Raw genomic sequence first — 20,020 nt, forward strand, 5'->3', positions numbered from 1 at the left:
GTCACTGGGTTGGTGGGTCTCTGGTACGGCAGAGGTAGGAGACTAATACAGTCCTTTATTGTGTGCAGCTTTGAGGAGTTCCCTTTGTGGTGCAGTGGTTAACAAATCCGACTAGGAACCATGAGGTTGCGGGTTTGATCCCTGGCCTTGCTCAGTGGGTTAACGATCCGGCAAGGCTGTGAGCCGTGGTGTAGGTCGCAGATGCAGCTCAGATCCCGAGTTGCTGTGGCTGTGGTGTAGGCCAGTGGCTAGAGCTCCAATTCGACCCCTAGCCTGGGAACCTCCATGTGCCGCGGGTGCGGCCCAAAAGGCAAAAAGACAAAAAAAAGAAAAAATGTCGTGGACAGCTTTAACGTCCATTCTTCCACCTACGCACCTCCTCTCAGAAACTAAACCCGGGGCTCCTCACGCACGACGACTACATCATCTCCAGCTGCACCAGGGTCCGGCACAGTGGCAGGCTGGGAACACGTGTCCGTCGTTGAATCTCCCTGGATTTTAATCAAAACCTAACAGAGGGGACCGAAGGACTGGTCGCTGGGCCTAAGAGGAGGGGAGGGTCTCTGAAACCAAGGTGCAGGGTTGGGGGGGAAGCGGGGCCCACCTCAGCTGATGCAGGGCCCTTCTTTCCCTGTGTTCCTGACCTGCAGCACAGGGGCAGCGCAAGGACGGAACCCACAATGGTGAAAGCACTGAGCGGTCCTACAGATACGCATACATTTCCTTGCTTTTGTTTTTTGTTTGTTTTTGCTTTTTAGGGCCACACCTGTGGCATATGGAGCGTCCCAGGCTAGGAGTCCAATCGGAGCTACAGCTGCCGGCCTACACCACAGCCACAGCAACGCCAGATCCTTAACCCACTGAGCAAGGCCAGGGATCGAACCCGCCACCACATGGTTCCTAGTCGGATTCGTTTCTGCTGCACCACAACGGGAACTCCTCCTTGTTTTTTTAAATTTGGTTTTTTTCCACCAGTAAGAGAAGGTCGATGTTATTTCTATCAAGAAAAGAACATTCATACACCTCAGGCATGGCCGGGACACCCATGTCTGTCCTGCCTCTGGGCCTCACACTCCCGTGGGCCAGCTCTCCTCACAGAAGCCCTGCTCCCGGGACGAGGCAGGAGGCCTGGTGGCTGAGGGTGCAGGCTGGCCCTGCATTTGGGCCCCGGCTCTGCCACTCCCCAATGATGTGACTGAATGGGTCCCTGACCGTCTCTATAGACGGGAGGTGACAGCAGCATCCACTTCGCAGGGGTGCTGTAGGGTTTCTGGAGGTGACAGGCTGGGTGCAGCGCACCGCCCACAGGGAGCAGCAGCCTGCAGGAGGCGCGGGTACAGTTAGGAGGCCCTGCAAACTCAGGCGCCCCCGGGGGGCAGAAGAAAGTGACCTTGGTGGGGAGGGGGGTCCCTTTTAGGGAGAGCAGCGCTTAAGCAGTCAGGATCTCTCTGGAAGCTCAGCATCAACGACAACATGAAGCCACAGACGGCATCTGACATCCATTTGGCTCCGCAGGGCCTGGCTGCGGACACTGCACCCTCTTCCCCAGGTGCTTTTCGAGGCACGGCTGCTGTGGTTCGAGAAGCGTGACCGGCCAGGGAGGCCTGTGGTACCCTGAGCTTGTCAAATAAATGACTCTTGGCTTTCCTAGGAAAAACTGAAGTCTGTCCAAAGATCAAGCAATTGACCAGCGAGGTGAAAGAACCTTTGCCTCTCCTTTTTTTCCATTACCAATCTGGTACAGGTCATTTTTTCCCCTTCTCTGGTTTCAAAATGCACTCTTTTGAACACGCCCTGTATTTATCGCCCATTTCCAACTATTTGTAGTTAATGTTTCATGAGAATATCTATTGGCGGATTTTGTGTTTCCCACGGCACGCCCGAGTCTACAGGTAACAAGAAAAATAAGAGACGAGAGATGTGACTGCCAGATGTGAGTAAGTGAAAATCTAAGAAGACAGACAGGGTGTTTTTCCACTTCAGCTAGCATGTACCACAGCCTAACTTCTGACAACAAGCAGCACATGGCCTGTTTTAATCGGAGGTCAGCCCTCGAACTGGAAACGAGTGGCCTAAAAGACTGTTAACCACTACTGTTTCACATGTGTTTCTTGGCAGTAATTTTATATACACACGCGCTCACACAGGTGTCACATATACAATATATGTCATGTGTTATATATAACACATGGCATATAACATAGACTTATTAAAAGCATACAGTTATATATTACATTGTTATTAAGATGATATATACCAATTAAAATCGTTTCTTCAAAACAGGCAAGAAATAAAACAACTGCTGTGTTGATCTCAGCTCACCAGTGGTTAATTTGAGAGAACAGGTGATTTAAGATGCTATTTCACAACTGGGGAGATTTGAACACGGGCTGTGATAACGGCATAATGGTTGTGTAGGAGAATGTCCTTGTCCTTAGAAGATAAGATGCTGAGCTATTTAGGGGGACGTGTTTGAATGTCTGTAACTGATTCTCAAATGGGGGGTGGAAGTCTGTCCATAGAGAGAGAAAGCAAACGTGGAAATGTTAGCGATTAGTGAATCTAGGCAAAAGGTGGGTCAGTATTCATTGACTTTTCCTGCAACTTTCCTGTAGATTTGAAAAAAACAATTTTTTTTTTTTAATGTTTCTTCTAGGGCCGCACCCATGGCACACAGAGGTTCCCAGGCTAGGGGTCGAATCGGAGCTGTAGCCGATGGCCTACGCCAGAGCCAGAGCAAGGCCAGATCCCAGCTGCATCTGCGACCTACACCACGGCTCATGGCAATGCCGGATCCTCAACCCATCAAGCGAGGCCAGGGATCGAACCCTCAACCTCATGGTTCCTAGTTAGATTCGTTTCCGCTGCGCCATGATGGGAACCCCTGAAATTTTTTTTAAAAGGTGTTGGAGGGGAGTTCCCATCGTGGCTCAGTAGAAAGGAAACTGACTAGCATCCATGAGAATGCGGGTTCCATCCCTGGCCTTGCCCGGTGGGTTAAGGATCTGGCATTGCTGTGGCTGTGGTGTAGGCTGACGGCAGCAGCTTCAATTAGACCCCTAGCCTGGGAACCTCCATATGCCACGGGTGTGGTCCTAAAATAGAAAAAAAAAAAAAAAAAAAAAAAAAAAGGTGTTGGAGGAAAAAGATATTTCTTGTTATGACTTCAACAAAAGCTTCCTTTCTCTCAGATTAAACAGAGCATAAATCTAAAAACACAAGAAGTTCTCTAAAATCTTGATCAAAAGACATTGCCAAAAACAGAATGCTTTTCTATAAAATTTTACAACTAAAAGCAAAATGCCTATCTTTACTTTAAAAAGTGAGTTCATACCTAGTCAGTACTGATGCATATCAAAGTTAAATAATCTGCAATAAAAGTGAGAATAACATAGACAAGACAGCTGAGGTGCAGGCAACTGTCAGGGCTCAGGATCGATGAGAGCTTTTAAGGAACTCTATATCTAAGATTTCACATTTGCTCTCCAAAGTAAATAACAACTTGGAATTTTAGAACCGAAAAACATCAGAGAGAAATACAGTCAATATTTTAGTCCTGAATTTGTACGTAATATAATGAAAGGTTATAGAAAATTAAATAAAAATATAAAAGGTCCATAAAAAGTGTGGATGTGGGAGTTCCCCAGTGGCTCAGCAGGTTAAGGACCCAGTGGTATCACTGCTGTGGCTCAGGTCACTACTTGGGCACAGGTTTGATCCCTGGCCCAGGAACTGCCTCATGCCACTGGCGCAGCCAAAAAACAAAATGGTGTGGACACGTACGAGTGTTTAAAAGCTACTGATGGAGTTCCCATTGTGACTCAGCTGTAACAAACCCAACTAGTATCCATGAGGACACGGGTTTGATCTCTGACCTTGCTCAGTGGGTTAAGGATCTGGTGTTGCCATGAGCTGTGGTGCAGGTGGATCTGGCGTGGCTGTGGCTGTGGCGATGGACAGCAGCTACAGCTCCCTAGCCTGGGAACCTCCATATGTCACGGGTGAGGCCCTGAAAAAATAAAGACCAAAAATAAAATAAAATAAAAATAAAAGCTGTTGATGAGTGCTTTAAAGTTCACCTGGAACCCCTTCTGGGGAGTTATAGTCAGCATTGGATCAATGTTCCCTGGAAATGTCCTAATTCTTTCATGGAACTCTTTTCAAGAGAAATAAATTTAGTCTCCAATTTTAAATGCTGGCAGTTCCAAAAGTTTGAAGTATTTCCAACGGAATAAAAGTCAGTCAAGTACTTTCACAGGTTTTTAGAATGATTAACAAAATAGATTTGGCAAGAAAAAGCAATAAGGAATAAAAAGTACATATGGGAAGAACAAATAATGAAGAAGTTGAAAAATGACCATGCGACTTGGCCGTCTTGCTTTGCCACATAAAGCCACAAATTACCGTGCATCTTCCCCTCACTTCTTAAACCTGCTTCCCAATGATACTTTATTCATTCATTTAGTTATCCAAATATTTAAGTACCGAAGAAGTACAAAACATCAGAAGGACTTCAAAAGCTATATGGCAATTTTTGGAGTTCCCGTCGTGGCTCAGTGGTTAACCAATCTGACTAGGAACCATGAGGTTGTGGGTTTGATCCCTGGCCTCGATTATAGGTTAAGGATCCAGCTTTGCTGTTGAGCTGTGGTATAAGTCGCAAACGTGGCTCGGATCTGGCATTGCTGTGGCTATGGTGTAGGCTGGTGGCTACAGCTCCGATTCGACCCCTAGCCTGGGAACCTCCATATGCTGTGGGTGTGGCTCTAAAAAGACAAAAAGACGAAAAAAAAATTTTTCTGTAAAAAAGCTATATGGAAATTTTTAAAGCTGTGTAGTATTTGATCATCTATTTCAGCCTTTTTTTTCTTGATGGGAAGAAAATTATTTTTTTCAAGCCTAAATATGCAACTAAACTGAAAGACCCAGCCCTCCATATTTGAGCTTTCTGAACCATCAACAGTGAGCAAATATGCTAATTCCATATTGGAAGGAAAATATAATCTAAGGGGTAAAGAATGCAAACTGACTCTTGAGACTCTGACCCATTAAGCAACTGGGGAGGTGACCCTTTATTGGATCTTGCCCTTAATTATGAAGTTCATGCAGTCTTAAGCTTAGGTTTCAAAAATCATTAATAATTACCCTTAAATGGCAAACAAAAGGAAAATTTCATAATCAGGGTGGTGTGTCTGCAAAGACTATAAAAGTCGCAGGATCCTGCTCAGCTCCTTACACTCCTATTTGATTCTTTCAGCTGCCGCACGACTGGACGACCAGGTAAGTGGGATTTGAGTGCTACCCGCACCTCCTCCAGCTGCCTTTCAGAACGGTGGGAAAGAACAAAGTGGGTTTGTGCCATCTAAAAACGTCACCGGTAACTTCAGAGGCTAGAAGCTGTGGTCGAGTTTCTTTAAGACCACAGCCTACAGAGTGCAGAGCACGTACATGAAAAGTGAAGAATGTCCAAGTTACTAGTAAAAGCGTTTGGCGCCAGAGACTCTCTTCTAACAGATGTACTCGAAGAACAGACACTGAATGTACTATCTAAGATGATTCTTCTATTTTAAATATATGTATATTTCTTTGTCTTTTTACAGCTGTACCTGGGACATATGAAGTTCCCAGGCTAGGGGTCGAATCTGAGCTGCAGCTGCCAGCTTACACCACAGCCACGCTGGATCCGAGCCGAGTCTGCCATCTACACCCCAGCTCAAGGCCACGCCGGCCCCTTAACCCACTGAGCGAGGCCAGGGATCGAACCCGAATCCTCATGGATACTAGTCAGGTTCTTAACCTGCTCAGCCACAAAAGGAACTCCTAAGATTTTTTTTTTTTTTTTTTAAAGATGTTAGCAGGAGTTCCCACTGTGGCTCGGTGGTAATCACCCCGACCAGTATCCAGCAAGAGGGGGCTTCATTCCCTGGCCTCACTCAGTAGGTTAAGGATCTGGCATTGCCTTGAGCTGTGGTGTAGATGGCAGACTCAGCTCGGATCCAACGTGGCTGTGGTGTAGGCCGGCGGCTACAGCTCTGATTCAACCCCTAGCCCGGGAACTTCCATATGCCATGGATGCAGCCTTAAAAAGACTGGAAAAAAAAAAAAAAAAAAAAAAAAGGTGTGAGCAGTCACTGGTGCATTGTCGTTCCCACAGTTCCCCGCCCCTTCTCTCCTTCTCCTCTTTATCCTCACCCTCCCCTTTTCTTTATTCTCTCTCACCTGTGCCAGGGAAACAGCACCCCCCCTCCCCGCCAACGCACTCACCTCCCGCTGGCAATGATAAGTATAAAACCCCACTTCGGCTTTTTGGTAAGTTCATGTCTTTCTCCATTTACAGGACACCAAAATGAGTGCCCAAAAGTCTCCTGCAGAACTGAAGAGCATTTTTGAAAAATATGCAGCCAAAGAAGGGGATCCAAACCAGCTGTCGAAGGAGGAGCTGAAGCAACTGATTCAGGCTGAATTCCCCAGTTTACTGAAAGTGAGTGCCAAGCACAGAGCCTGCGGGCAGGTGGTGATGGGGGGGCGGGGGGAGAGGGGCGGGAGAGGGAAGGATGCCCGGAGACTGAGGTCTGTGATACGGATCGGAGCTCCATCTGGGGCCGAGCACCCAGCAGCCAAGGCGCCAGCAGCCCCTGAGGGAGGGCACTTGAATGTGTGCATCCACGCTTCAGATGGCAAGCTTCTAGAAAGCACGGGCTACGCCTTCTATCACCCACAGCCTTGACCCGAGCAAACGGAAGATCCTGCTGTGACCAAGCTAGGCCTGGAAGACCGGCAGGTCGCTAAGCACACACGCCAGGGCCTCCAGCCTGGACTCAGCACCTCTGTGCCAGGCTTTAGGAAAACAAAGAGGCTGCAAAATTACAGGAGTTGAACTTGGACGTGCTTCTCCGTTATAGGTAGGATCTCTCAACTAGACCCGCACTTACGTGGCAGTCTGTTAAGAAAACCAGCTTCAAGCTGATAAATTGCCCCCTGGCAACACCCATTTCTATTTCAAAAGCATTTACGTTTGTGTTCATTTGTGTTAAGCGCCTAAATTTGTGTTAATGAGCAACCATGCACTGCTAAACAACTTTGAGGAAAGGACTACATTTCCTTAGACTTAGCCATAAAGTTTCTCAGCAAAACCATCCCAGAGTTGCCAAGATCAAAATGCATCTAGAGGTAACAAGGACGAGGGAAAGGCTGAGTATCTTTGTTCCAATACACTTCGTTCTGTTGGAACTAAAAATCATCTTCAAAGTGCAAGTGACTGTGCAAGACAAACTGTTACATTTGACTTGCCTGCTATTTAGCTCTTTTTTTTTTTTTTTTTTTTTTTTGTCTTTTTGTATTTTCTAGGGCCACACCCTCGGCATATGGAGGTTCCTAGGCTAGGGGTCCAATCGGAGCTGTAGCCGCCGGCCTACACCAGAGCCACAGCAACACCAGATGCGAGCCGCGCCTGCAACCTACACCACAGCTCGTGCCAACGCCGGATCCTTAACCCACTGAGTGAGGCCAGGGATCAAACCCGCAACGTCATGGTTCTTAGTCGGATTCGTTAACCACTGAGCCACGACGGGAACTCCTATTTAGCTCTAACTTAAGAATTTAGTTCTCAGGTTTTAACCAGAAATGTCCCTTCTGCCAATATGACATGTGAGAAGGTTTCTGGTTTTAGTTGTTGAGGTTTCTGTTTTAGGGTTTCAGAGGTTTGGTTTTGTTTTGTTTGCCATGCTCATGGTATATGGAAATTCCTGGGCCAGGGATCCAACTCGAGCCACAGAAGCAAATGAAGCCACAGCAGTACCGACGCCACATCCTTAACCCACTGAGTCATCAGCAACTCCTGAGGTTTGTTTTTATTTTATTTTTTTCTCAATGAATCTTATTACATTTATAGTTGTACAACAATCATCACAACCAAATTTTATAGCATTTCCCTGAGGTTTATTTTTAGTACTAAAAAGAGAAGTAGCTGAATTCCATGATCTAATAATTGATATTTTCTTAGAGGTAAAATATATGATAACTTTTAAAAAGTGAAAGCCACTAGCAGAAAAAAGAGACTTCTTAACTAAAAATAAAAACAAATGTTTCTGGGGCTACCTCATGACCTAGTAGGTTAAGGATCTGGCATTGTCACTGCTGTGGCTCAGGTCACTGCTGTGACATGGGTTTGATCCCTGGCCTGGGAACTTCCACATGCTGCAAGTACGGCCCCCTAAAAAAATAAAAATTACAAATGTTTCTGAGAAAGATTCAACTCTTTTAAAAAAAAAAAACTCTTAAATTTCTCTGAAAGGAATAAAAATAATAATAGTAGGAATAATACAAAATAATCAAAAGAAGAAAAATAGGAGTTCCTGGAATGGCTCAGCAGTTAATGAATCCGACTAGGAACCATGAGGTTGCGGGTTCGATCCCTGGCCTTGCTCAGTGGGTTAAGGATCCAGCGTTGCTGTGAGCTATGGTGTAGGTCACAGACGCGGCTCGGGTCCCGCGTTGCTGTGGCTCTGGCGTAGGCCAGCAACTACAGCTCCAATGAGACCCCTGGCCTGGGAACCTCCATATGCTGCAGGTGCAGCCCTAGAAAAGACAGAAGGACAAAAAAAAAAAAAAAAAAGAAGAAAAATAATCTGATACGTTGTTTTAAAAGGTAAGATTGGTGAACTTTTCTGTATTTTATGTATTTTCTGTAAAAAGCATATACGACATAATTTGGATAAAGGGAGGAAGACTAACGGTAAGTTTTGAAAAGTTTAACAGCTTTCACCAAGTCATGTACTGACTATATTTCCATACGGATTTCTAAGGTTTCCTGAGCTATATTCTTCGTACATCATCACCTTGTATGGTTTAGAATCTAGCAAATGGGGACCAAAAAATTGCTGCCTTCTCAGTCCTTAAAATTAAAAAAAAAAAGTGTCCTTCCTTAAACAGCATTGATTTCAGTATAAGACAACTTGGAATTACAATACGACACATATGACAATATGTGTTCACTATACAGCTACCTCTGTTGTTGAGAAATGTATTTCAGCCTTGGGCGAGTAAAGAGTAGTTGGCAGTTGATAGTTGTAATATAATTATTGCTGAAGACTATGCTCACTAGAGTCTTAGAGAAATTAAAAGTCACAGAGATACTTCGCATATGATAGGGAGGCATATAATTTCTTTTGTTAGATATGATAAACTAGTTCAAGCCAATATTTCTTAAAACCGCATAATATCTTTAACAAATGAGAATACAAAAAAAAAAAAAAAGAATCTAGCAAATGCTTCAGGAAAACAGTGCTTGGTATTTGCAACACAGATGCTGAATAAATAACTAACTTACAGTCTGGTCTTGTGAACATAGGCCAAGTGCCGAGTATCTTTGCAGGAATCTTAGAGGTTAAAAGGTACCTTGATGTAGGAGTTCCCGTTGTGGCACAGCGGAAACGAATCCAACTAGGAACCATGAGGTTGCGGGTTCAATCCCTGGCCTCAAAGGGGAACTACTAAAAAAAAATATTTGAAGCTGATTTATAAACTAAACTGTTGTTTCGGTAGGTTTCCTAGGTACTCTTTTGCCACAGTGACTCCTTATGTGAAAGTCAGTTATAACAATTTTAAGACTTGAATTTTACGGCAGCGAAGGGGCTCAGAACGAGTCTCCCAGAGAAATGCCACTTCAGCATGAAGATACTTTGAACCAAAAGCAATCAAAACTCAGAAGATTCAGGGAAAGCTCTTTTCTTTCCACTCAACTGCCTAAATTACCATTGCAAAGGGGAGCCTGTACCAGGAAGAGCTTTTGCTAGATTCCTTTTTTTCCTAAGAAATGTGTCTAACAGGCCGAACTTCTGTTTTCCAAACATGCCTGCCTTCCTGTGAATGGCCTTCCTTCCCCTGTATCCTTAGCTCAGGATGTTACTCAAGCCTCAGTTACCTGGCTGTCCTTTGGGCCTCATATTTGTATGGAGTACACTGTACGTAATTCAATTTTTCTCCTGTTACTCTGTCTTACGTCAATGTAATTAAAAGACCAGCCACAGAACCTAGAAGGGAAGGACAATTCTCCCGCCCCTACAGCAGAGACAGAAATCAAGTCTGCTTGGGAGTTCCCTTTGTGGCTCAGTGGTAAACGAATCCGACTAGGAATCATGAGGTCGCGGGTTCGATCCCTGGTCTCGCTCAGTGGGTTAAGGATCCGGCGTTGCCGTGAGCTGTGGTGTAGGTTGCAGATGCGGCTTGGATCCCGAATTGCTGTGGCTCTGGCGTAGATTCAATTCGACCCCTAGCCTGGGAACCTCCATATGCCGCGGGGGTGGCCCTAGAAAAGGCAAAAAGACCAAAAAAAAAAAAAAAAAAAAAAAAAATCAAGTCTGCTTAGGTCATTACAGGAACGTCAGTCACAAGGGAGTCAGGCTGAACGGGATCTGATGTAACAAGCAGTGGCTCTCTGAGTGCTCAGTCCCAGACCAGCAGCATCAACACCACCCAGGAAGCTGTTGGAAATACAGATTCTCGGGTCTCACTCCAAGCCCGGGGCATCAGAAATCTGGGAGTAGGGCTGCCTATCAATGTTGAGTAAGGTCAGCAAGCCCAGCTGGTGATTCTGCATGGTGGCCATCAGAGCGAAGTGCTTAAGTGTCCGTGCAGGAATCTTAGGGGTCAAAACACAGGTTGGCAAAGTAATCTTGCATTGCATAGACGCGGGCGGCAACCCAGGGCCTGGGGAAAACCGGGGTGGTTGCTAATTTAGGAGTTGAGCTCTAGAGTCATTGTTTGAACCCCAAACCCTCTACTTACTGACTGGGGGCCCTGGGGCAAGTCAGCAGCTGTCTCAGTTTCTTCATCAGTAAAGTGGATCTACCCCACGGGGCAGCTGGGGGAACCGCACAGGCTAAGGAAACGCCTTGGCGTGGGGGGTGCTGGCCAGCGGCAGTATAGGTCACAGGCCGCCCAGACCTGGAGCAAGATGCCAAAGCAGCTCCCAGGGAAACCTTGGGCCGGGGCCCTGGCAGTCAAGTGAAGGAAGCCCTGGGCCTTCTCGAAAGAATTCAGATTCAGATTACCTAGGAAATCAAATTATTTTAAAATACACATTATCTATTTTATTTCATCTTATTTATTTTTGCTTTTTAGGGCCGCACCCGCAGCATATAGAGGTTCCCAGGCTAGGGGTCCAATCAGAGCTGCTGCTGCCAGCCTACACCACAGCCACAGCAACATCAGATCAAGCCGCATCTGCAATCCACACCACAGCTCACGGCAACGCCGGATCCTTAACCATGGAGTGAGGCCAGGGATTGAACCCACAACCTCATGCTTCCTAGTCGGATTCATTTCTGCTGCGCCACGACGGGAACTCCCACATTATCAATTTTAAAATAATAAATATAGGATATAGGCTTTTTTTCTTTTAAGGGGTAGCCAGTTCCATGACCCGGAGCAATACTACAACTAACGGTGGCTTTTCACCTCTCATGTAACATGTGACTGAAAACTCGTTGCCTTCTTAAAACACAGACCCAGGTCTCATTTCGAAGCATGTGCTGCAGTAACTGATTCATTTTCTCTCCTCTCTTTTATCCTTTTTGTCTAAAACCAGGGTCCGAGAACCCTAGATGACCTCTTTCAGGAACTGGACAAGAATGGAGATGGAGAAGTTAGTTTTGAAGAATTCCAGGTGTTAGTGAAAAAGATATCCCAGTGAAGGAAAAACACGCAACAGTCCCATTTTAAGGACTGGAAGGGATGCGGCCCTGCTCTGTACAAAACCACCCATGTCTCTGCTGAATTCTCGGTGATTCTAATGATCCAGCAGTGAGGTCTAATTAATAAAGAACTCCTTAGACACGTCTCACCTTGTCGAGTACTGACCCCTGTGCCTTACCAGAGAATGTACGTTTAATTTGATACATCGAATTTCTAGATTTATAAAGAAAAAAAAAAAAAAGGCCCAGAATAGTTTCACGATCTTGACCGAGACCCTAATGATGGTGGTGGAAACTTGGAGAGAATTCTGATGAGTCAAACCAAGGCCCTCCTTCCACCCATCCACCAGAACAACCCGCTCCCAAACAACCCGCTCCCTGCTCTCCCTCCGCAGCCATGCAGGGCTCACGTCAACCCCAGCGTGGACTCGTATTTCACTGTAGGCAACGGCCGGTGAGAAACAGGCTTCATGGGACACTTGGCTTTAAAGTCATCTCTCGGCACCAGCTTTGCCTTTGGGATCAGTGACCCTTTAGGGGAGCAGAAGGAATCTGGGACCAAGGGTCAGTTCTGCTCCATTACTGAGGGGCGGCCTTGGTTCTGGTATGTGCTGCAGGACAGGAGACAGGGCCCTCCAGCTCTGGGGCTGCTCAGAGTCTCAGGATCCGATTAACAGCGTGCCCTCAAGGGCCATTAGTTGGGTCCAGCTGGGGAGGGGGTGGCGGGGAGAGACAAGAGTGCCGTTCTTCTACCCCTTATCAGATAGTTAAAATGGCAAAGTCGAGTTCATCCAAGTTGGCCGCACCAGGCCACCAGAGCGGTGCCCTGGAAGCCAGGTCTTGATCCTGACCGCCACTCTCCTCTCCTCAGAAATAGCCACAAATCAGGAGTTCCCGTCGTGGCGCAGGGGAAACGAATCCGACTGGAAACCATGAGATTGCGGGTTCGATCCCTGGCCTCACTCAGTGGGTCAAGGATCTGCCATTGCCGTGAGATGTGGTCACAGATGCGGCACGGATCCCACGTTGCTGTGGCTGTGGTGTAGGCCGCAGCTGAAGCTCTGACTTGACCCCTAGCCTGGGAACCTCCATATGCCAAGGGTGCGCCCTAAAAAGACAAAAAAAAACCAAAACAAAACAAGAAGAAATCGCCACAAATCATCAAGGCTGCGCACACTCCCTTCCCACAGCGTCTCTCAACACTTGCATTCATGAGCCCCTCCTAATGAGCCTGGCTAAACATTTTTTCCCCAATCGCCCCTCCAATGAAATTTTAATTCCACATATATATTATGTGTACATCTGTTTATGTACTGTGTGCATACTGGTGCTTTCGACATGAAGTAAGATTTTTTTTGGACCCAACACCATCCGCTCAAAAGCAGTTTTAACCCCCTGGGTGTAAGCAGATAGAGTAAAAACCAGGCATGGCTTTCTTGACAGAGGAGAAGCCATTCTGGGCCTAAGCCACTTTGTGATCCAAGCCTGGCCGCAATGCTTGTCCTTGAACAGGTCTCAGTAATTAATCACCTTTTTTTTTTTTTTTTTTTTTTTTGGTTTTTTTAGGGCCGCACCTGCGGCATAGGGAGGTTCCCAGGCCAGGGGTCGAATCGGAGCCGTAGCTACCAGCCTAAACCACAGCCACAGCAATGCCAGATCTGAGCCACATCTGTGGCCTACACCACAGCTATGGCAACACTGGATCCTTAACCCACTGAGCAAGGCCAGGGATCGAACTCCCGTCCTCATCGATGCTAGTCAGATTTGTTTCCACTGAGCCATGAGGGGAACTCTTGTAATTAATAATCTTAAAGTAACAAAAGAATGCAGAATAAATGACTGAATCAGGCATGAGAAGTAAGTGGTAGCAAAGGTAATATATCCCCTGTAAAGACTTCCAGTTCTGGGAGTGCCCATCATGGCTTAGTGGTTAGCGAACCCCACTAGCATCCACAAGGACATGGGTTCGATCCCTGGCCTTGCTCAGTGAGTCAAGGATCTGGCACTGCCATGAGTTGTGGTGTGGGTCCCAGATGTGGCTTGGATCTGGCATGGCTGTGGCTGTGGTGTAGGCCGGCGGCAACAGCTCCAATTCGATCCCTAGCCTGGGAACCTGCATATGCCACAGGTGCGGCCCTAAAAAGACAAAAGACACACACACACACACACACACAAGACTTCCAGTTCTGTTTCAATGGTAAAGATTAGCCTGAAGCACTAACCACCAGATCAACTAGAACCTAAGGGGTGGTGATGGTGACCTTTTCTGACCTTTGTGACTTCAATCAACTAAAGCTTAGACTCTGTCCAACCCCTTCCATGAAAAGCATGTAACCCTTAGCTTAAAACTTCCCCAATTTTGCTGTTCAGGTGACACTGCTTTGGCCAAGATACCCAGTGTTCTCCTTACTTGCTGCAAGGAATGATACATCTTTCCTTCTCCTATTCTCTGGCTTGGCTGTGTCTTTTGGCTTGACACCCACCAAGAGGCGAACCCCATTTTCAGGTAACATGGGGAGCAATATCCCATACCTTTGAGCGATCTTCAAACAACTGAAATCTTTTTTTTTTTTTTTTTTTCTTTTTTTAATCTTTTTGTCTTTGTTGTTGTTGTTGTTGTTGCTATTTCCTGGGCCGCTCCCGCGGCACATGGAGGTTCCCAGGCTAGGGGTCGAATCGGAGCTGTAGCCACCGGCCTACGCCAGAGCCACAGCAACGCGGGATCCGAGCCGTGTCTGCGACCTACACCACAGCTCACGGCAACGCCGGATCTCTAACCCACTGAGCAAGGGCAGGGATCGAACCCGCAACCTCATGGTTCCTAGTCGGATTCGTTAACCACTGCGCCACGACGGGAACTCCTGAAATCTTTTAAACTCAATGCTCTAGAGCCAAAATTGCCACACTTTACTTTCTGTCATTGACATCCGAAAGCTCTGGGGTTACTTCCACTTTCGAAAATGTGGGAAATGAGCATATTGCATAGTTTCACACGACGTAAGCCTCCCAAAGATTCTCTATGGCCTCCCCGTCCAGTTGAGAATCACTGCCTGAAAAGCACTACCTCTGAGTCATATTTTTTTAACCTAACAAATGACAAAGTGTGTGTCAGTCAAGGGGGCTGCTGTCATTTTCCCAGGAGCTTCGACTGTGTGCTTGAAGGCACTCGGAGGTGGGCACGCGGCCCCCTCCCAACTTGTTCACCACGTGGGGGAGCAGAATGTGCCACGTTCAAATACGTCTTCGGTATATTAATTCTTTTAAGTTGGTTATTTTCTAAGAAACAGCAGACATGGGAGAAACTCTGAAAACCAAGTCAAAGTCACCCTTTCCTAAGAAACATTTAGGAGTGCCCGTCATGGCGCAGCAGAAACGAATCCAACTAGGAACCATGAGGTTGCAGGTTTGATCCCTGGCCTCGCTCAGTGGGTTAAGGATCTGGCATTGCCATGAGCTGTGGTGTAGGTCGCAAATGCAGCTCGGACCTGGTGTGGATGTGGCTGTGGCTGTGGCTGTGGTGTAGGCCAGCGGCTACAGCTTCGATTCAACCCATAGCCTGGAAACCTCCATATGCCATGGGTGCGGCCTTAAAAGGACAAAAGACAAAAATATATATATATATATCTCTGAAAGGACACACAAGAAACTAGTATCAGAGTTACATGTTAGAAGAAGCCAAGTCCCCCTAAAACTGAACTCCCCTGCGGAGTTTATGGTTAACCCTTCTGTTAAACCCCCCCGCCGTCTGCCCCCCGTTCTTGTCCCCTCTGACCTCAATCCTGCGCTAACTGAACATGAATCAATCAGAGTCAGGTGACTAAAACGTTCCCAGATGGTTTCTTTGGGGCAAGATGAGCTAACAAATCCCCCCCACCCTCGGGTCATGGGTCATGGACCACCCGGCCAGAGACTCATAAACCTTAAGCATCCTGACCCCCAAATCTATGATTAACAAATGTCACAAGACAATGAATAGCTCCCCCCATCTCTGTTCTTCCCCTTTAAAAACTCCCTAACTCGAAGACTGAGCTGGAGCACATCTGAGGCTTGTCTCCCACTCTCTTGCTTGGGGCCCAGCAAAAAACCCTTACTTTGCCGCAGACACCCACTCTCAGGCTTGGCGTTTTGCGCAGCGAGCACACACAAGCCCTTGCTCGGTTTCAAAGAAAACCCCGAGCAGATGAGGGACAGGGGTGGAAGAACCAGCCCTCACATTACATTCTATTGCACACTGTCCATTTTTCAACCCTGTGGATGTGTGTCCCATCAAAAAGAAGCAAAAGAAAAGAAAGTTTTAAACAAAAAGAAAACATCGGTAAAGCATCACGTTGTTGGTTTTCCTACTAAGCCTGTTGGAATCCTCTTCTTTGGAATAATCAGAACATACGACCATCTAACTTTGGGGAAATGCACTGGACACTATTTCAAACATTCAGAAAATTAACAAGAAAAAAAGAAAAATGAGTTCGAACCCTTCCACCGAGAAACAAAGGAGATTTTTAGACACCGTTGAGGGAATGTTTAAACGCGATCTGTATCATTCTAATTCAACACAAGAGCATTCTCATAGCAGCAAAAGCCTTAAATATTTCTAATGACTAATTATATTTCCCTGGAGGGACACCCTTGTTAGTCTTAACCATTTCCCCATTGTGGGGCGTCTGGAGTGCTGTCATTTCTGATCCCTCTAACTAATGTTATAATGAATACCTGTTCACTTCCCTGTCAACATATCAGATTTCCTTCGGAGAATTTCTAAGAAGTAAATGTCTGAGTCAGAGGGTAGGAATATTTCTAAGGTTTGTGAAACAGACCGCCTAGTTGATTTTCCAAAAGATTGTATTGATTCCCATTTCTACAAACCGGCAGGAAGGCGCCAGCTTCACTCCCCAGACACCATTCATCAGTCTCATTTTAACTGCGTTATTAGTCACAAGAGTGCACATCTTTCATTCCTTTCTGGTTTTCATAGGAATCCCCCTACTAGTGACGGTACCCAAATTACAATGGTTCGACTTTCCATTTTTTAAACTTTAAAATGGTATGGGAGTTCCCGTCGTGGTTCAGTGGTTAACGAATCCGACTAGGAGCCATGAGGTTGCGGGTTCCATCCCTGGCCTCGCTCACTGGGTTAAGGATCTGGCACTGCTCGTGAGCTGTGGTGTAGGTCGCAGATGTGGCTCGGATCCTGCGTTGCTGTGGCTGTGGTGTAGGCCGGCAGCTACAGCTCCAAGTCGATCCCTAGCCTGGGAACCTCCATATGCTGCGGGAGTGGCCCAAGAAATGGTAAAAAGACAAAAATAAATAAATAAATAAAATAAAATGGTATGACAGTTGCCAGTAGAAACTATACTTCGAATTTTGACTTCAGATCTCTTCCTGGGCTTGCAGTATGATCCTCTCCATGATGCTGGGCAGCAGCAGCCACAGCTCCCAATCGGACCTGTGCTCACGAGGGTAAATAAGCTGTATGCTTACAACCATTCTGCACCTACATGACCATTCTGTTTTTCCCTCTGTACAGTATCCAATAAACTATGAAACCAAGCAAGACCCTGCGGGGCTCTCCTGGGTACGAGCCCCTCCACGACCTTTGCTTCTGGTTTGTAGACAAGGCCTTTGTCTCCGAGGCCTTCCCCAAGTTCCAAAGAGCAGACCCAAGCAGTTAATGATTAGAGAAGTGGAAAAGGCAGAAACAAAGGAAAGCAGTCAAGAAAAGTAACAATAGCTTAAAAATAGAGTCAAGGGACTCCCCCTTCCTCCTGAGGGGTCATACATAATAATCTGATACAAGTCTTTGAGTTGTGCTGCAGAAACTAAGTGGAAGATGGTGACTCCATGCTGACCACAAGCACACAGACCCCAGACCAGTTGGAACCAAAAGGCTGAGATTCCGGAAACATCACTCTGCTGCCTCACCACCAACCAGTCTGAAAGAATGTCCATAAGCTGATCAGGCCTGCTACCATCCTCTCCCATAATTGTGGCCTTTAAAAACCCTTCCCTAAAAGCCATCAGGGAGCCTGGGTCTTTTGCGCATTAGCTGCACGTTCTCCTTGCTTGGCCCCCTGCAATAAACACTGTACCATCCTTCAGCACAATCCCCTGTCAGTAGATGGGCTGTGCGTCAGGTGAGTGGACCCAAGTTTGGTTCAGTACCAATTTCATGAGTTTTTCAACATTTTTTTTTTTTTTTAATGGCCATACCTGCAGCATATGGAAGCTCCTGGGCCAGCAACTGAATCCAAGCCACAATCCAAGGCAGTGCCAGATCCTTTCACCCATTGTGCCAGGCTTGGGATCGAACCCACACCTCCACAGTGACCCAACCCAATGCAGTCAGATTTTTAACCCACTGTGTCACAGCAGAAATTCCTTAACACTTTATTATGAAATAGGCTTTCTGCGAGATGATTTTTCTCCCAGCTGGAGATTAATGTAAGTTTTCTGAGCATGTTTAAGGTAGGCTAGGCTAAGCTATGATGCTCAGTAGGTTAGGTATATTAAATGCATTTTCAACTTCTAACATTCAGGACGTAACCCCATCATGAGTCAAAGAAGATCTTAATTTCCCCACTGAGTTTACAGTTGGGTACTGTTTTGTAAAAGATATTCTTTCTCTTGTTTGAAGTACCCTTCCCTTTCTAGTTTGTCATGAGACTGTGGGCACTGGGGTGTAGACACTGTACACTGCCCACTGAGTGTCTATGGTGATACGGGGGCTCTCTCTTTTGTTTGATCAATATGATGTGTTTAATCAATTTAAGGCCCAGGATAAACACACTTTCCAGTCATGACTGGTTATACTTTAATGCTATTAAGTTAGGCAGTCTAATATTTAAGATTTTTACCTCTTTATTAATAACCAACATATAGCTTGAAGGTTTTTTTATTTTTATTTTTTGCTTTTTAGGGCCACACCTGTGGCATATGGAGGTTCCCAGGCTAGGGGTCGAATCAGGGCTACAGCCGCCGGCCTACACCACAGCCACAGCAATACCAGATCCGAGCTGCGTCTGTGACCTACACCACAGCTCATGGCAACACCAACACCGGATCCTTAACCCACTGAGCGAGGCCAGAGATTGAATCTGCACCCTCATGGTTCCTAGTCGGATTCGTTAACCATGAAGCCACAGCGGGAACTCCCCAATATTTCTTAAATTTAACATAGCTGGTGCTAAAGCACTCAATTCTACTGGAAAGCCTTCAGTGATAAGTATGGTATTTGCATAATATGTCGCAGTTGGCAGGTATTAGTGTAGTGTTTTCCTGTTGCCCTCAGGATTAATTTTGACACTGACACCCATGGACCTCCACAAATTTGTTCCAATCTCTTTTATTTCCTTCTACTTCCCTACAGGAGCTATGCGCTATTTTATGACCCAATCTTGGACACGGCAGCCTAGCATACGCCTCCAATCCCTTCGATTAAGTCTCCAAGCCTTTGACAATCTACCTGTGCTGTGCAGTAGGGGGGCCCCTAGATTAGGTGGCTAATAACATTTAAATCAATTAAAATGAAAGAAAATGCAATGCCTTGGCCACACTAGCTCAATGTCGAGTGCTCTACAGTCCCATGTAGCTAGTGGTTATCCTCCTGGTTGGCACAGATCCAGAACATTCTCTCACGACAGAACTCCCAGCCGTCAGTGCTGGTAGCATTACTAAGGGCGTGCATATTCACACACTGCCCACCCACTTGGTCGTGTTTCAGGATGTCTATGATGTCTCCAACTAACCTGCAAGCAGGGCTGTGGCGGCCGCTCATTTGCAACGCTCTGTATTTAGGGTGGCGCTTAAGTGGATGAGCGCCAAATGCACAGTGAGTTGTTCTTAATAATCTCTTTCTGCCAGAATCTAGCTGTTTCTACTGCCAAAAAAAAAAAAAAAAAAAAAAAAAATCTTTTAAAATGCTGGAATACCTAGTCCCAAGGCATTGGCCATCGAGCTAAAGATACAAAAGCTTGAAAATACATTAGCTTTGAAGGACTCATTTAGTCCTTCAGTTATTGTTAAAATTATGGACTACTCGTGTTGATTCACTCATGGGCGCTTCCTCCCTGCTGTGCTGACTCTTTTCAGTAAGTAGACTCTGGGCGGGTTGAGTGGAAAAGACGCCCTAGCCATTAGGCAGAGGCCATCATGCCTGGAAGAACTTTCTTTCTCCAGATTCGAAGCGGTTCCTATGGCCAACAGCTGGAGATCATTTCTGAACCCTATGGTCCCCACAGAGACAGGATTAAGTGACTATTAGACTCTCAGACTGGTCCATAAACAGCTCTTCTACCCACAGTATAGCTGTTTTCCTGATAGCTGCTTTTATG

General features: G+C 46.2%; 2 protein-coding genes across 6 annotated transcripts in view; one reads left to right on the plus strand and one right to left on the minus strand.

Annotated features, from left to right (window-relative positions):
• Positions 1 to 20,020, minus strand: part of CTPS2 (CTP synthase 2) — a 130,392-nt gene that overhangs the window by 51,635 nt on the left and 58,737 nt on the right. The window lies entirely within an intron of this gene.
• Positions 5,237 to 11,839, plus strand: S100G (S100 calcium binding protein G; the record flags this gene model as incomplete). Its single annotated transcript, NM_214140.2, is given in 3 exon segments — positions 5,237 to 5,280; positions 6,338 to 6,481; positions 11,588 to 11,839. Coding segments are annotated over 2 exon segments (240 nt in total). The 3' UTR covers positions 11,693 to 11,839.

Source organism: Sus scrofa, chromosome X, assembly GCF_000003025.6.
Source record: "Sus scrofa isolate TJ Tabasco breed Duroc chromosome X, Sscrofa11.1, whole genome shotgun sequence".
Taxonomy (NCBI): Eukaryota; Metazoa; Chordata; class Mammalia; order Artiodactyla; family Suidae; genus Sus; species Sus scrofa.